This window comes from Lampris incognitus, chromosome 13, assembly GCF_029633865.1.
Source record: "Lampris incognitus isolate fLamInc1 chromosome 13, fLamInc1.hap2, whole genome shotgun sequence".
Classification (NCBI taxonomy): domain Eukaryota; kingdom Metazoa; phylum Chordata; class Actinopteri; order Lampriformes; family Lampridae; genus Lampris; species Lampris incognitus.
The window spans coordinates 16,420,413-16,438,693 of record NC_079223.1 but is presented as its reverse complement, the minus strand read 5'-3'; the positions used below and the strand labels follow the sequence as shown (position 1 = coordinate 16,438,693).

At 45.5% G+C, this 18,281-nt stretch overlaps 1 protein-coding gene across 1 annotated transcript in view; it reads right to left on the bottom strand.

Annotated features, from left to right (window-relative positions):
• The window catches only part of lrpprc (leucine-rich pentatricopeptide repeat containing), a 92,526-nt gene that overhangs the window by 3,369 nt on the left and 70,876 nt on the right, over nt 1-18,281 (bottom strand). The window contains exons 34-37 of the mRNA XM_056291592.1: nt 17,619-17,734; nt 2,517-2,591; nt 2,175-2,259; nt 909-1,051 (exon numbers count right to left, since the gene is read on the bottom strand). Coding sequence (XP_056147567.1) covers nt 909-1,051; nt 2,175-2,259; nt 2,517-2,591; nt 17,619-17,734 — 419 coding nt within the window. The remainder of the gene's footprint in view (nt 1-908; nt 1,052-2,174; nt 2,260-2,516; nt 2,592-17,618; nt 17,735-18,281) is intronic.

The window sequence follows — 18,281 nt, the reverse complement described above, 5'->3', positions numbered from 1 at the left end:
GTGCTTTGCTGTCATAACATGCACACAAAATGCACAATGTCTTCCACACTCTCGACGGAGTGATTTTTGTGTACTTCTATCAGGATTTTTTTTTCTTTTCTGGTATCAGGAAAAGAACTGGCAACCGTGCCATCACCAGTTTGTTTATCTGACCTTCAAGGTACTACCCCGGCTGAACAGGATCTCGGTACTGATTTTAAGGTCAGTCTGATTTGTAGCCACGAGGTGACGTGGTTCAAACCCTAAACCAGTGTGGGAAAAACCAGAATGGGGGTACTGAAGCACATTCTCTCCATCCATCCATCCATTATCCAAACCGCTTATCCCACCCGGGGTCACGGGGATGCTGGAACCTATCCCAGCAGTCATTGGGCGGCAGGCGGAGAGACACCCTGGACAGGCCGCCAGTCCATCACAGGGCCGATGCGCGCATGCACGCACGCACGCACGCACGCACGCACGCACGCACGCACGCACGCACGCACGCGCGCGCACACACACACACACACACACACACACACACACACACACACACACACACTTAGGGACAATTCAGTATGGCCGATTCACCTGACCTACATGTCTTTGGACTGTGGAAGGAAACCGGAGCACCCGGAGGAAACCCCTGCAGACACGGGGAGAACACGCAAACTCCACACAGAGGACGACCCGGGATGACCCACCAAGGTTGGACTACCCCGGGGCTCGAACCCAGGACCTTCTTGCTGTGATGCGACCGCGCTAACCACTGCGCTACCATGCCACCTCAAATTCTCCCTCCTTTCAAAAACAATTTGTTGACAAATTATCAACTACAACTACTGAGCGAGTGAGTGTAAAGTATTGAGCATGAATTTGTGTGTATTTGTCTGAGTGTACACATTTGTGTGTGTGTGTGCGTGTCTCACAGGGGGCTCGGAGAAGGGCACGACCTCTCCTGCATTACGGTAGAGCATGGCCAGGCGTTTCAGTGTAAGCTCGTTTACTTCTATCCCCTCATTCTGCATCTGCTCGTACAGGGCCTTGGCTGATGCTAGGTCCTTATCCAGACCTGGAGGGGGGGAGAGAGAGAGAACAAGAGAGAGAGCGTGAGAGAGAGAGAAAATTATCCAAATGAGAGAAAAAGTAGACACCAAGTCAGATTTGAGCATATTGTCACGTTGTTTGTGCGAAGGTCAACACAAAAAAGACAAGGTGAGGGTCAAAAAAGACAAGGTGGGGGGCAGAAGGGTAAAACAAGCAGTGTCCGATGCTGCTGTGGCAGGTTTGTTTATTCAGACATCAGTAAAAACTAAATAAAGCAAGAATATGTGTGTGCGTGTGCGCATGTTTCCACAAAAGTGTGACACATTAGGTAGTTGTGGGAAGAAAAAGTGGCTTTAAAACACAAAGAGAAAGAAACACTAAACCAGGTGGGGAGAAAAAAGAAAAAGCAGAGAGCAAGCGGGGCAGAAAGAAGAGCACAGAGCGGGGCAGAGCACTGCTAATTGTGTCCCATATGGATGCCTGGGCCCGGCCTTGACCAGCCAGCTAGCTAATGCTAATTAAATAGTCATGTCCGCCCGTCTCTGGTGTGACAGGGTACAAAAGACAAGAGAGAAGGGGAGATGTGAGGAGACGAAAGGGGCAGTCGCAGAGCACGGGGGTGAGTCACAAGAGAAAAAAAAATAAGAGGGGGTGAAGGAGGAGCAGAAGAGGTGAAAAGAGACAAAGTAGAGGAGAAAAAAAGGAGGTTGTGTGCACGCATACGAGGGCAATTGGGGGGAAAGTAGAAGACGTGAGACAAAGAAGGTGGAAGTTAAAAAGCGGAGGGGAGGGGAGGGGACATGAGGAGGTGGGGGGAAGAAAAGAAAACTGAGTAGTGGACCATGTCACGATTAGCACGCTAGGCTAGCCAGGACAGGCAACTCATTAGACGACATGTGTTTTTGAACCCCCCCCCCCGACAAACGCCCGCCTACCCACACACACACACACACACGGAGTCCTGATACATTTTTAATCTGTTCGCTAATGACAAGTTAGCCACAGACCAGCGAGCCAGTCGCCGCACCTCTCTTCCTCCTCAAAAACAGCCTGCAGGATCGTGTGTGTGTGTGTGTGTGCGCGCGTGCGTGCGTGCGTGTGTGTGTTTGCTTGTTTCCATAGATTAAGTATGCACGTGTGTGACATACTGTAACATTTCATCATGTATGGGTACAGTATCTCCTTCTCAGAGAAGTCTGGAATCACGGACATCAGGTTCTTGATTTTGCCCACCTGCAGACCACACACACACACACACACACACACACACACACACACACACACACACACACACACACACACACACACACACACACACACACACACACACGTGAGTGCAAAAACAAACTTTTCAGGTTTATCAGTCTGTCAAATGTGTGTTACGTGCACCTGCATGAGTGTGTGCTTGGGTATGAATGTGTTTCCACATTTGTTGTGCAAGTGAAGGAGTGAAACCTGAAAAATATTCTTAAAAGCCGTGCTCTACAAACCTGTCCCGGTCTCTGGGCCATTCGGGCTATGTAGGAGACCAGCACATCCTTCTGTTCAGCCAGTGCATTACAGCGCTGCGGCAAGAAAAGCGACACAACAGATTAGAAAACTTTGTTAAGGCTAGCACTTGAGCCCCCCCCCCAGCACTTGAGCGCCCCCCCCCCCCGCCTTTTTCTCCCCAATTGTACCTGGCCAATCACCCTGCTGCCGATCCAGGGAGGGCTGCAGACTACCACACGCCTCCTCCGATACATGTGGAGTCACCAGCAGCTTCTTTTCACCTGACAGCGAGAGGTTTCGCCAGGGGGACGTAGCGCGTGAGAGGATCACGCTATTCCCCCCTAAGTTCCCCCTCCCCCCTGAACAGGCACCCCGACCGACCAGAGGAGACGCTAGTGCGGCGACCAGGACACACCCACATCCGGCTTCCCACCCGCAGACACGGCCAATTGTGTCTGTAGGGACGCCCGACCAAGCCGGAGGTAACACTGGGATTCGAACACAGCGATCCCTGTGTTGGTAGGCAACAAAATAGATTGCCACACCACCCGGGGGCCCCAGGTTTGTTTTTTTACCATTTCTCCCCATTCTCCCCATTCTTCACACACACACACACACACACACACACACACACACACACACACACACACACACACACACACACACACACACACACACACACACACACACACACACACACACACACACACAGGTCAGGTTACAGTCACAGTTAATCCCCTACTTAATAAGGGTGTCAAATACACAACTAATTTCTTAAGGAATTAAAACATACAATGCTGTTCCCTCTGGAAAGCACAACATAGCACTTGGCGTACATCAAAATGTGCCCCTACACCAATTTCAGCTTGCACCGCTTCACAACACCGCCAATTAAAAGAAACCAGAAGGTGAAAGCGATAATAGCAGTGGGCGAGGGCGAGAGAGTACGCGAGATGGCGAGCGAGATGTAACGGGCCTGCTATTTACCCTGAACGCCAACATCACACCAAGCTACTTTCCCGGTGATAGGCTAGCGTAATTCTATACAATAATTTATGGCTCTGTAATTCAGAGACGCGTGTGGCTTTCAGGGAGGCTGTTATTTCGCCGGGGACTTATCCTGTATGTATCTGCACCCCCCGCAATCGCAATTCCCTCAGAATATAACCAAAAAAAATTGTGTGATCATCTATGTGTTACGTGTCTTTTCAGGGGGTGTGGGAGGTAAGTGCATTAAAGCTGCCGTGCTCCGAGCGAGCGAGCGCGGCGTTGTTCTCTGGGCTGAGCAGCAATGAGGTCAGATTACTAGCCCGTCGCAAACTTAATGTGTGTTGCATTCCCTCTGCGCCTAATACAGAATTAAAAGCCAGAGGCCGAGCAGGCTTTTAACAGGCGTGCATACAGGCACACAGGCGCCCGCGCACACACACAAAACTCCCCAACTCTTTGGAGTCACAACTAAGTGGCAAAATGGCTTTAGTACAATCAGGCAATTAAGACTTACACTACACCACTTCACTCTGCTCCCTCACTGCCCCCCACCCTCCTTTTTTCCAACAGGCTGACCACTCCCAACGGCGAGGCCGGCCCCAACAGGATTTACCTAAACACACACGCACACACACACACACACACACACACACACACACACACACACACACACACACACACACACACACACACACACACACACAGCTACCTAAAAGCTCCAGATACCTGGGGAATGCTACTTCCTTTACCCAATGAACCCTTCCTCTTTCACACACACACACACACACACACACACACACACACACACACACACACACACACACACACACACACACACACACACACACACACACACACACACACACACACACACACTTACACAGTTGTAGATGAGGCTGTAAAAGGTGCCCGCCTCACTGGGTTCCTCTGTTACCATTCACATAATTACTGAATTCATCCCTCTTGCTCTCATTTCAGCAACCCTGCAATGGTGGCTGGAGGGTGGGTGGGTGAGCGTGACGGAGAAAGGAGGGCAGGGTTGGGTGGGCAAGGAGCAGATAACAGGCAAGGAATGAGGGAGAGCGCTCCCTCCCCTCAGGGCCGGACTGAACCCAGCCGAGTCTAGGCTCGCTAACTCTAAGCCTCCTTTGGGAGGAGATTTAAAAATATAAAAAGAAAGAAAAAGCTCATTTCTGGTGATCTCAGAAATGCGTCCGACTTCCCCTTCCTTTCTCGGGCCATGTTCTCTGGCTAATACATTCTTGGGTTTATACTTAACATGCTTTCTGGAGCACTGAAAGCTCATCTTGAAATTCAAATCCTAAGGGTTTTTCTAAGATGTAGAACCCCCGTCTGTATTATGTCTCCTCACAGGCATCTTAAATCCCATATTTTAAAAAGGATCCCACCGCACACTCTGCCCTTCTCTCGCTGTCTCTCCCCGGGTCTTCCTTTAACTACAGAGTGAAGACAAAAGTTTAAACGCAAATTTGATCAGTTTGGTACCTCTCCCCTTTCGCATATCCAAAGAACCTCCACGTCTGAGGCCATGGTTCTCTACCGGAAAATGGTGGCTTGCTCCCTCCGGGGCTGGGGATGAGTTGTTGCCTCAAGTGAAGGCGTTCAAGTATCTCGGGGTCTTGTTCACGAGTGAGGGTAGGATGGAGCGGGAGATTGACAGGTGGGTTGGTGCAGCATCAGCAGTAATGCGGACGTTGTACCGGACCGTTGTGGCAAAGGAGCTGAGCCGGAAGGCAAAGCTCTCAATTTACCAGTCAATCTTCATTCCAACCCTCACCTATGGTCATGAGCTTTGGGTAGTGACTGAAAGGGTGAGATCACGGATACAAGCGGCTGAAATGAGTTTCCTCTGTAGGGTGTCTGGGCTCAGCCTTAGAGATGGGGCGAGGAGCTCGGACATCCGGAGGGAGCTCGGAGTAGAGCCACTGCTGCTTCGCGTCGAAAGGAGCTAGTTGAGGTGGTTCGGGCATCTAATTAGGATGTCTCCTGGGTGCCTTCCTTTGGAGGTTTTCCGGGCATGTCCAACTGGGAGGAGACCTGGGGTAGATCCAGAACTCGCTGGAGGGACTACATGTCCAATCTGGCCTAGGAACGCCTTGGGATCTCCCAGGAGGAGCTGGAGGGCATTGTTGGGGAGAGGGACATCTGGAGTGCCCTACTTAGCTTGCTGCCACGACGACCCGACCTCGGAGAAGCGGCTGATGATGAGAAGAAGCATATTACATGGAAACCCATGGTTTGTGTTTAAATAGTGATGAAGAAGAGAGTAACGATGAGTAATGTATCCGTCTTCATTAGCATGCATGCTGCAGACAGACATCTCCTTTAAATGATGGAGAACGAAAATCACTCGAGAATTTGAGGAGGGAAGCACTAGAGGGACAAATGTGAATGATCTCTGATATTCAGGGGTTTTTTTTCTCCCATGTGTGTCTGTCTCCATCTTGCAATTCCTCTCTCGCTCTCTCTTTCGCTCTCCATCCATCAGGCTCAGGGAACACAGGGGCCATTGAAAGAAGCCGTTCAAGGTCATGTCAGGCTATGGCCATCACATTACGCCCAGTTTAGTTTCGCCACTCGATCAACTTACACATCATCTCACACCAGCAAAACATTCATAATCTTCTCTGCTAATCGAATCTCCTTTATCCATCTTTTTATACTCACAAATGGTTTTACCAAGATTCCTTATGAGATTCATTATGGTGATGCTGAAAACAAGACAAAACATACCTAGGGCGTCTGGGTGGTGCAGCGGTCTATTTCATTGCCTACCAACACGGGATCGCCGATTCGAATCCCCATGTTACCTCCTAACTTGGTCGGGCGTCACTAAAGACACAACTGGCCGTGTCTGCGGGTGGGAAGTCGGATGTGGGTATGTGTCCTGGTCGCTGCACTAGCGCCTCCTCTGGTCAGTCGGGGTGCCTGTTCATTGGGGAGGGGGAACTAGGGGGGAATAGCATGATCCTCCCATGCGCTACATCCCCCTGATGAAACTTCTCACTGTCAGGTGAAAAGAAGCGGCTGTTGACTCCACATGTATTGGAGGAGGCATGTGGTAGTCTGCAGCCCTCGCCGGATCGGCAGAGGGGGTGGAGCAGTGACCGCGACGGCTCCGAAGAGTGGTAATTGGCCAGATACAATTGGAGAGAAAGGGGGGGAAATTCTCAAAAAAAAAAAAGAGAAAAGGTAAGCCTTTGCAGTACTTGCAGGGAAGTAACTTATGTGGAAATAAAGTTGGCATCGCAAAGTCTTGAAAAAACAGTCTAAGATTTCCTCTGATATATCTTACATTTGATTTTTGTTTCTTCGTACGTTTCCACTTCTTAATCAAGAGGCAGATCATATGAGATCAGACTAGTTGGGATTCATGTCTGGTAAACAGCCTACTATGGCCTCAATACACGGATTCCTTTCCTCGGTGTTTAAAAAGTGATGTAAAGTAGACCGTAAGAGCAGTGAGTAATGTATCCGTGCTCATTAGCGTGCACGCCAGTCAGACATTAAACTAAATGATTGAGAGGGATAATCACTCAGGAGGTGAAACATTACTGGTGGGAGGCGGGAGGGGACAGACGGAGCAATCCCTCCTCATGTTTCTTTTAAGGTCAGTCGCTCTATCCGTCTCGCTTTCCATTTTCTCTCTCATTTTGGCCATCTTGTGCTCCCTATCCAACCCTCTCTCTCTCTCTGTTCCAACCCATCTAGCTTGTCCATATTCATATCCGCAAGCTGAATGCAGAGTCAATGGGCTGTAATTTATGAACTGTGTTACATTAGCAAAGTAGTGGGAGGCCAATTTCAGAATGCCAGGCTGCGGGTAAGTATCCCCCGCTTTTACCAAGGATGAGAAGACATAAATGTATGTCTGGATGGATAAGTGAACAGCTGTGGTAAATGAATATCTCTGCTGCTTACTCCACATACATCTAAGGCACAAGGAGATGTTAAATTTGCTCTCAAGCATCAGGGTTCCCCACTCTTCTAGAAATCGCTTTCCAGGACATTTTCAATGACAGAGCTGGTATGACAGACAGGGATAGATAGATAGATAGATAGATAGATAGATAGATAGATAGATAGATAGATAGATAGATAGATAGATAGATAGATAGATAGATAGATAGATAGATAGATAGATAGATAGATAGATAGAGAGATAGATAGATATCTATCATGCCCTAGACAAACAAGTTCCTCTCTGTGGAAGTCTCTCAAAAGTAGCCCTCAGATGGAGACACTGACCAATTGCTTATTATCAATGGGCATCGCACACTCCCAGACAGGTGGACACACACGCATGCACACATGCAGATTTTCAGTATTTCACTTTATGAATCTAAGCAGACTACAATAAATATCCTGGATCTACTAGCTGAAACTTTATGATTCTCTCTCCAGTCTCTTTTTCTTCAAGAGTTGAGGTGAAAAATAACAACATCAATCTGCAAAACTCGCGTAAAAAAGGAATTTGTATTAGACAACAAAAAGTAGGCTTTGCTTGCAAAATCCTGGAGAGTCTTATAATGGCAATACTTACACTAAATAGGCCTGAACAATGGCAAAATGTCTGGCCACAAACTCTTTATTTCTCTCAATAAACTCAATATTAGCCTGCTACATCCTTGATATTTACCTTGCAATGTGCTCAAATTATAAAAAATTTTTTTTTTAAAAAGGCCAATGCAAAATTCAGCTGAAAAGCTTCCTCAATAAAACTTCAGCGAAGTCTCCTAACACTCTCTTGCAGGTTTTCCAGAGTTTTTTCTAGAGCTGTCAGCTCTCCCTTCTTTTCTTTAGCACTTTTACAATAGGCATTTGATTTTGAAAGTAATATGAAGTCCTGTTTTCTCTCTGCCCTATCTGCCATTTTGTCTGCCTCTTTTGCATCATCTCAATCTTCTTCTTCCCCTTTCAGCTGCTCCCGTTGGGGGTCGCCACAGCAGATCATCCATTTCCATCTTTTCCTGTCCTCTGCATCTTCCTGTCACGCCAGTCACCTGCATGTCCTCCCTCACCACATCCATAAACCACCTTATGGCCGTCCTCTTTCCCTCTTGCCTGGCAGCTTCACCTTCAGCATCCTTCTCCCAGTATACCCAGCATCTCTCCTCTGCACGTGTCCAAATCTCCTTGCATCCTCAATATTCTGCTGTCCTCCCTCTCGTTCATGCGTATGTGTTCCGTCTTGCTCCAACTGACTTTCATTCCTCTTCTCTCCAGTGCATACCTCCACTTCTCCAAGCTCTCCTCAACCTGCACCCTTCTCTTGCTACAGATCACAATGTCATCCGTAAAAATCATAGTCCACAGAGACTCCTGCCTGATCTCATCCGTCAACCTGTCCATCACCAATGCAAACAAGAAAGGGCTCAGAACCGATCCTTGATGGAATCCCACCTCCACCTTGAACCCATCCGTCACTCCTACCACACACCTCACCACTGTCACTCTGCCCTCATACATATCCTGCACCACTCCTACATACTTCTCTGCCACTCCTGACTTCCTCATACAATACCACACCTCCTCCCTCAGCACTCTGTCATACGCTTTCCCTAAATCCACAAAGACACAATGTAACTCCTTTCTGACCTTCTCTATACTTCTCCATCAACACTCTCAAGGCAAACATCTTATCTTAAGTGCTCTTTCCTGGCATGAACCCGAACTGCTGCTGACTAATCCTCACCTCTCCTCTTTTTGCATTGTCTCAATGCTCTGCATTATTCTCTGACATTTTGAATATTTGCCTTTTCTTGGTCTTTTTTTTCTTCTCATTTGCAGTGTCTTCTTTCCTCGCCTTTTCATCCTCCAAGTACTGCATATACCTCATCCTTGCTTCTTTGCAGTGTTGAATGAGGGTCTTTGGCAGGGCTGTATCCATTGGGTTAGCCACTGCATCCTGAGCCAATTGCAATGATATGAGAGTCCTATCCAAGACCTGTTACAGTCCCCTTGAAAAAAAAATTGGACAATACTGAGCTACCTTGTGCTCCTGAGCTTGTTCCCTCTTCACTTATATATTGGGTACTTGCAATGCTATACTTCAGACACTACTACTTGCCTCACCTACAGTGGTTGTGTGTTGTTTTGTGTTTGACAGGTACTTGGACTCTCCTGTGCTCAGAACAGGAGAACTGGAAGAACCAAAAATAATAACCTGTCTTTATTTTTATAATATAATAAAGCTGGGTATCATAAACATAGCAATGATAAGAGGTTTTTAGGTTTGTAAAAGACAGACAGACTGAGTGACTGTGAGAAGGTGGTCCATGCTTTTATTTAATCCTGTACTATTAACAAAATCTTTAAATTGGCAAGATTGCTTTACTGGCTAGACTCCAGCATCTGCTTATTCACATGAAGCCTACTATACATCACTTCATAATCTACAATATGCAATGATTTGCTGACTTGCGATATGCTCGCACATACGTGACTCACATCTACGGTTGACTCAGATCCGGCAGCGACAATCCTCACCAACCTTAAGTGACCAGCTGTGACTCAGGGCACATTCAAAAGCTCAAAACTTTGCAGGGTGTTCAGGGCGTTTCACAACAGCATCCCATACTCTAACCATACCATTTGAAGTTTATCTGGTCCCTGAACAAAGCCCTAATTTCAGCTGCCAGCTGTTTCAGGGAACTCTGGCAGTTCCCTCGCAGCAAAACAAAAACACGAGAACATCAAACTTATTTTCCAAGACAACCGTTCTGCCTTCAGGTTTGGGGAAGTAGTGCGCTGTCCTAGGCCTTTTTTTTTTTTATAGCCTTTTTCCACTACATGGTCCCGGCTCGACTCAACTCAACTCTACCTGCTTTTGGTACTAGGTACTTTTCTGATTTCGTTTTCCACTGCAGATAGTACCCCCTCACAGCGAAGCCCCGCCAGTCACTTGTGGGCATACTGACTAGTTTTTCCTCCCTTCTCTACCAGTGCCCCACTTGAGCATTTTATTAAAAAATAAAAAAAATCAACAAGGCCAACTTGAATGGCTGCTTCACATGAAAAATACTATGTAAGAGAGTAAGAGTGTAAGAGAATCACCGAAAAAATATATTTTTACGTGGATAGTTTATCGACTATGATACAAGTTTCATGAGTCTTGCTTTGGTATTTCCTGGCTGGAAACAGCTGTTCAGTTTCTCACTAACCAATTAGTGGTTTGAAATGTTTTCACGTTACCTTTTACTATTGGCTCAGCTTGCTTGGAACCTTGACCGAGGCAGTACCAAAAAAAGTACCAGGTATTATCTCCAACTTTTGCCCAATGCAAAACCAATAAAGCCAGTAGATTCGAGTCAAGCTGGTACCATGCAGTGGACAAGCATCATTAGTTCGACATGCACATTGACCTAGAACAGGAAGTCGGCCATTTTAATTTTCAGTATGCAGCCACATTTTCACTGAATGGTCTCAATAACCATCTGCTGCAGTCCTTCCTTTTGTTTATGCCTTTGAATGCTTCATCTGTAAGTATTAGTTTAGTACAGACCATAGAACAATATCTACATAGTATTTTTGTTAAGTACATTTTATAAAGCCTCATTTCTGTACGTTAAAAAATTGTTAGCTTAAACACATGCCATGTCTACCATACCTGGATCATAAGACCGCCTTTAAGAGGTATCTACAATGTTAACGTCATTGTCATTTATTGTCCTTATTGACTGTTATCATTATATATCATAGAGTTATAGAAGCTCTGACATGTGTAAATAGGTTCTAGCTCTCTATTTCTCTGCCCTTAGCATTAGAGTATCCAGTAGCTGCTATACTGTACACTTGAAGCATTATACTACCGATATATAGTAGCTATGTGGAGTTTATACTTACTGTATTATTTTTTGTTTTGTTTCCTAGTTTCACTCCTACTCATACTGTATATGAGGGTGCCACCCAATAAAGCACCAGGAGCTTGGACGCTATATCCTGACTCCCGTATTAATTTGAATGAAGTTTGGCTTACTGCTGAATTGTGTACCTATGCACACACACAAGGAGAGCAGACAGTGAAAGACGGATACACAGCTGGCTAAACAACACTACAGCAGCAGATCGCAGTAAGTAACAAACATTGTGGATATAAAGTATTAGCGAACCAATACACCAAAGGAAACAGAGCTTGTAAGATGGAGTTGGTCAACAGTTCCCAACATTTTGGTTCAACACGATCATCTAGATCAGTGGTTCTCAACCTTTTTGGGGTCCTGGACCCCCTGCGTATTTTTGATCTACCCTGAGGACCCCTCCACCTGATCTTGGGGGAGGGGGGTTGCAATTTGATAGAAACAGTAGAAACTGCATTTTAAATTGCATTATAGCACTTATTCACTCTTTGGGGCAAAAATAAGAGCTTTCAGTTGTAACTTAGATATAGTTAACAAAACAGAATTCTTATGCAGTAACTTCCAGATATATGTAACAAAACAGAATATGTATTCAGTAACTTTCAGATATATGTAACAACAGAATTTTTATGCAGTAACTTTTAACAATGCAAACGGGAGCGAGATCTCTTATTAAAATACAATAAATTACACTTGTGAAACAGATGTAATTAGAGAAAAAAGTCCTGTTACCCTTTATAGTTTAGGTAGATAAAGGTCTCAGTCACATTTGAGTAAAATAATCCTATTTCTATAAATGTCATAGGATCTTTTTTTAAAGATATTTTATTTTCACGGACCCCTTGCAATTACACCACGGACCCCCAGGGGTCCACGGACCCCCGGTTGAGAACCAATGATCTAGATCATCGGTCAGTGCTGCAACAGCACAAGCAACAGCAAGGGCAGAGGCTGCACGAGTATGTGCTACATTTGCAGAGAGGGAGATTGCCAATTAAAGTTGACAAAGCTAGACTAGAGGCTAATTTTGAAGCCCTGCATCTTGAACAGGAGGCTGCAGCTGCTATCGCCCAGGCAGAGATATTGGAGGCAGCAGAGGAGCATGAGGGTGAGGAGCTTCACAGCAGGAAAAGTCATCCAGCAACAGTACAAGGCACACATGAATGTCAGAGTGATTATGTCAGGGACCAAGCCACACATCTTAGCCAGCAGTCTGAGTCAGCCTTAAACCTACCACATGAGCAACAATCAAAGCACCCCATTTAGCTTACCTCTCAATGTTCTCAGAACACTTTGGAGGAAGATGGCAACCAGTACGTTGTCGGTGATGCCTGCCCCTCACTCACAACAAAGGTCATATACACCAGACCTTACAGACACTTCACAACTTTCACTCATCTGTCCAGCAACAAAGATGAAATCCCCCTCATATTAAAAAAGAGGCATTACTACAAGGATCAGACAGTGACATTTGGCATCAACAGCCCAGGTTTAATGCCCCTCAGTATGCAGGAAGTTCACCTGTACATCATCCAGAGTTTTCTAATGGATACGGCATAGTATCTGGCACGCAAAGAGCTTATGAGCACCAGCCTATCACACTTTGATGACCATCCAGAAACCTATAGAATATGGAGGTCATCTTTCCACAATACGATAAGAGAATTGGACCTTACTGCTGGTGAAGAGTTGGACTTGCTATCCAAATGGCTTGATAAAGAGTTATCAGAAAATTTCAGGCGTTGGAGGGCAGTTCATATAGGCAACCCAGAAGATGCTCTAAAAATGATCTGAGACAGGCTTGATGAATGTTACAGCACTCCCAAGGTCATAGAAAGTGCCCTTTTTAAGAAGCTGGACAGCTTTTCTAAGATCTCAAGTAAAGACAACTACAAGTTAAGAGAACTATGGGATCTTTTAATGGAGCTACTCTCAGTAAAGGGGAAGATGGCTATCTACCAGACTTTACATAATGGACCCTGCCCACGGCATCAGCCCCATCGTAGAAAAGTTTCCATACGGCTTGCAGGAGAAATGGATTTCTCAGCAATCAAAGCATAAGGAGTATCATGCCTCTTAACCCCCCCCCCTTTCTTTCTTCACCCATTTCATCTGCTACCAGGCTAAAAAAAGAAGAAGAAAGAAATGACACCACCTTCGCACTTCCAAGCAACAGCTCTCCTCGGCATGAGAAACCTCGCTTAAAGCGCATAAATTTCAGAACTCCAGTGTCAGTGCATACGACTGTCTCACCTGCTACAGCTCAGAATGGAACAGCATCTAAAGATAATCTAGCTAAACACTGCCCCATCCAAAACAAGCTCCACCCACTGAGGAAATGCCATGGCTTCAGATTGAAAACAATCGAGGAACGGAAAGCCCACCTAAAAGAGCAAGGGATCTGCTTGAAGTGCTGCTCACCAACTTCACTTCCTGCCCGTGACTGCAAAGTCGCATGGAAGTGTGATGAGTGCAACAGTGAGTCATCTTACAGCTGTACATCCTGGTCCGCCTTCATGGGCACCCAAGGCCTTAAACTCTCCATCAGAAAATGGCGGGGAGGAGGAAAAGGAGGATACTTCATCAAGACCTGCTGTGAAGTCTCTGTGCATTGACGTTTGTGGCAGCAGCCTTATGCAAAAGTCCTGCTCCAAAGGTATGCCTCGTCAAGTTCTATCCTCATGGTCACCATGAGAATGCTGCCAGGATGTATGCTATGCTCAACGACCAAAGAAACAGAATATATTCCAGATCAGGGTTATTTGATCTGCTCGGTATCCACAGTGACACATTCCCCTACACTTTGAAGACATGTGCCGGCATGAGAGAGTTCAGGCAGAAGAGCAACTGGCTATCGGATTGAAGCACTGACTGGTGGAATCAGCCTTACACTTTGGACACTGATTGAGTGTAATGACATACCAGACAATCGTGACGAAATCCCAACGCCCGTGGCTGCTCTCCATCACCCCCACCTCAAGAGCTTTGCTGCTTAGGTCCCAGCTCTAGGATCATGAACCCCATACCCATCCATCCATCCATCCATCCATCCTTCATCTGCTTGAGAGAGACATTCTTAGAGCTCACAAGGTGAGGCGGCAGATCGACGGTCTTGGCAACACCCCCTTTACTCAGATGCAAGACCTAGGATGGGTCTTGGTTTGTGATGTATGCTTAGGGAATGTCCAGAAGCCCACTGTTCACAGCTTTATGACAAACATCCTAGAAAATGGAAGACACTCACTGTTCAGACCATATACAAGTCAAGTCCACCTTAAAGAAAATGTCAATTCAAGCTCACTGCATGGTCTCTCTCAAGGTTGCTGGAATAGTAGAATGGACGAAGATTCCCTTGAGCTCACTGTCTCCAAGATAACAGTGGATGATGATAAGTGTGCACTATCCATAGATGATGAACACTTTCTACAGAACATGGACAAAGAGGTTTTCCAGGATAAGTCCAACAGCTGGGTGCAACCTCTCTCCTTCAGGTCTCCTAGGTCAGATCAAAGTGGTTTTTGACTCCAGTGTACAATACAACAGCTTCTCTCTCAACAACATCCTGCTCACTGGACCGGACCTGAATAACAGCCTCTTGGGTGTCCTGATCTGCTTCAGGAAGGACCGTGTGGAAGGGACTGTAGACATTCAGCAGATGTTTCAATGTTTTACTGTGAGAGAGGATTATCAGAACTAATCACGCTTTCTCTGGTATCGTGATAATGATCCAAGCAAGGATGTGGTCAAGTACAGGACGAGGGTCCATGTATTCGGAAACAGCCCTTCGCCAACTGTGGCCATCTACAGCCTCAGAAGAGCTGCTATGAGGGGAGAACAGCAACATGTGCCAGACACCAGACACTGTAGAACGTGAGTTCTATGTGGATGATGGACTCATCTCCATGCTAACTGAGAAGGAGGCAGTTAGCTTGCTAAATAGAACACAAGCCTCCCTCTCTGAGTCAAACTTGAGGCTTCACAATATTACATCAAACAGCATAGATGTCCTGAGAACATTTCCAGTGGAAGACCAGGCAAAGGACATCAAGGACCTCGACCTGGGTGGAGAAACCATTCCCACATAGCGCAGCCTTGATTTAAGCTGGGAAGTTGCTACTGACACATGCACTTTCCTGGAATCTCTCAGTGACAAGCCTTTCAACACATCATGGAGTTTTGGCCACAATAAATAGCCTCTTTGATCCTCTTGGGTTTGTCACTCCTGTCACTATTCAAGGAAAGTTCCTACTCAGAGAACTGTCTATGGAAGAACGTGACTGGGATACTCCACTCCCATAAGAGAAATGCACTGTGTGGGAGACATAGAGGGACTCACTACAAGACATGTAGCAGCTTCATAACCCTCAAGCTTACACAGTCAGCTCTCCTGCAAAAGTGAAAGGAAATCTGCATCTTCTAAGATGCCTCGACCAAAGCCATCGGCGCCATAGCGTTCCTCAAGATGACTGATGAGGACGTTCAGCTCAAAATCGGTTTCATTACAGGAAAGGCAAGACTGGCACCACAACTGAGCCCACCATACCCAGACTAGAGCTGTGTGCAGCAGTACTAGCTGTGGAAAAGGTCAAACTTATTGTTCAGGCAACTGACTTCCAGCTTGATGCAGTCACATTCTACTGTGACAGTAAGGTGGTGCTTGAATACATAAATAATGAGCTGAAACGGTTCTACATATATTGCCACAATAGAGTTCAAAGAATTCGACAATCCACACAGCCAAAGCAGTGGCAGTATGTGCATTGTTTTCCAGGACACGTGGGAACCCTGAACCTGCTAAGCAGATTCGGTCTTTTTTTTTTTTTAATCATGAGGCCATCTTTTGCCAGCACTCTCTAAAAGTGCACCAATACAACCTATCAGCATGTATCTGCTGTAGAATAGCCATTCCAAGCAATGCGGAAAATAGCATTAGATAAACATACATGGAGCAATTCTTCAAAAACGAAAATCAGCAATAAAACATAACAAAAAAAGAAAGACTGACATCTATTGGTGCTGATCTGGGTTCAGCTTTGACCCTTAAAAGAGGGAAGTCACTTAATTTCAGATTTAAAATATGGTACTACTAATATCTGGCCATGTTTGTAACTGTAAATGGATGAGTATGACTTTGCCATTATAATTTAAGTCCTTGTTTCCTGGAACTGAGTTTTTAGAGTAAATCACCCCAAAACTAGGAGTCCACCGATTACCGGCCCGGCAGATTATTGGATCCTCAACATTTTTATGCTTATCAGAATTGTTTTTTTTTTATCCAAAAGCTGACAAAATAAATTCATTTAAATGCACTACTTTTTCTCTGATGCAGCCGCCTCCTTCTTGTCTGTAGTCACCACTGTGGTCTCGAGCAATGTCCCACCGACAGCACTATCTGATTGGTTACATGTCACAAGTAATAGCCTATCAACACTGAAGGCTGCTGTGCCACAGACAGGCACAGAGGAATGCATCTGCAGACTGGAGCAGCTCTGGTGAGCGAGCAGAGCTGTGTTTCGAAGGTCAGGCTGCAGATATTGCAGAAGTTGCACAAACACCACAATCTTATGATCTAGTTCTATAATGACAAGTATGCCCACTGCCCAGTTTCCCAGTTACACCACTGAAAACACACGAATAATGCACTTTCCTGCAGCAATATACAGTTAACCATTACGATAATAGAGTTTATTTATGTAGCGATACTGATATGTTTGAGTAAGGTTGGTGCCAGTGAAACTGGAACTTATTTCAGCAACCATATTGCGACCATAACATTACTTGCCTTTATGAGTTGCTGTTTTTACATGTTATATAGCCAATGGTCATAATAACCTAAGCTAGAGTTGCATCTCATTGAACTAACATGAATGTGATAGCGAATGTCAAAAAGTTCATTTGTTGACGATTCAAGATAATGTTGAAAAGGTCTCTTTTAATTAAACATATGCTTAAAGGCATTTCAACTAAGTTGTGTGTAGGAGTTTGTGCTATTCTAAAGGTTGCCAGTAAGATTTTCATTTTTACTACAAATGTATACAGTTCCAAATATAGGTCATCAGTCTCTGATTACCAGTATCGGCCCTGAAAAAACCATATCGGTTGACATGTTTACATTTCAGTGCATACACAAGATGCATAGACAGGTTAACACGGAGACAGAGAGAAGTTCAGACAATCAAACTCATGTGTGCAAACACTCACTTGCACTCAATCACATCTGGGTGTACTCACAGCTAACATGAATTTGGCATCCTCTACTTTGTCCATCTCCAGTAGCTGAAGAAAGAGGTCTGAAGCTGGCCTGTAGCAAGAAAAATGGTTGGCTAGCCGCTCTGCCATTGCATTCACTGCGAGAGACAGAGAGAGAGACACACACACACACACACACACACACACACACACACACACACACACACACACACACACACACACACACACACACACACACACACACACACACACACACACACACGTTAAGTAATGGTCTCATCATTGCATTGATGGTTGTTTTGCTCTATCTGCTTAATTATGAAAGCATATTTCACATTTACATTTTCGGCATCTGTGGCAGTTGACACTCCTATCAAAAGCAACTTAAGACAAGTTAGCCTTTAAGGGGTCCAGCACATTTTGACAGCACGCCAGGCTACTGATGGGATTAAACCTGACACCAGGAGGTTAGCTGACCCCGAGTCTCTATGCACCCATCATTCCATTTATTCATGACAGTGAATGGTACAATTTTACATCCAGACTCAAACGTTCACACTACACATGCACATAAACACAAACATACATGTGGTGACTTTTACTTGAGTATTTGTGCATGTAATAGCTTTCGCTTGACCCATATTTTGTGTCACTTCACTGTCTTCCTATGTGTGTGGATGCAGC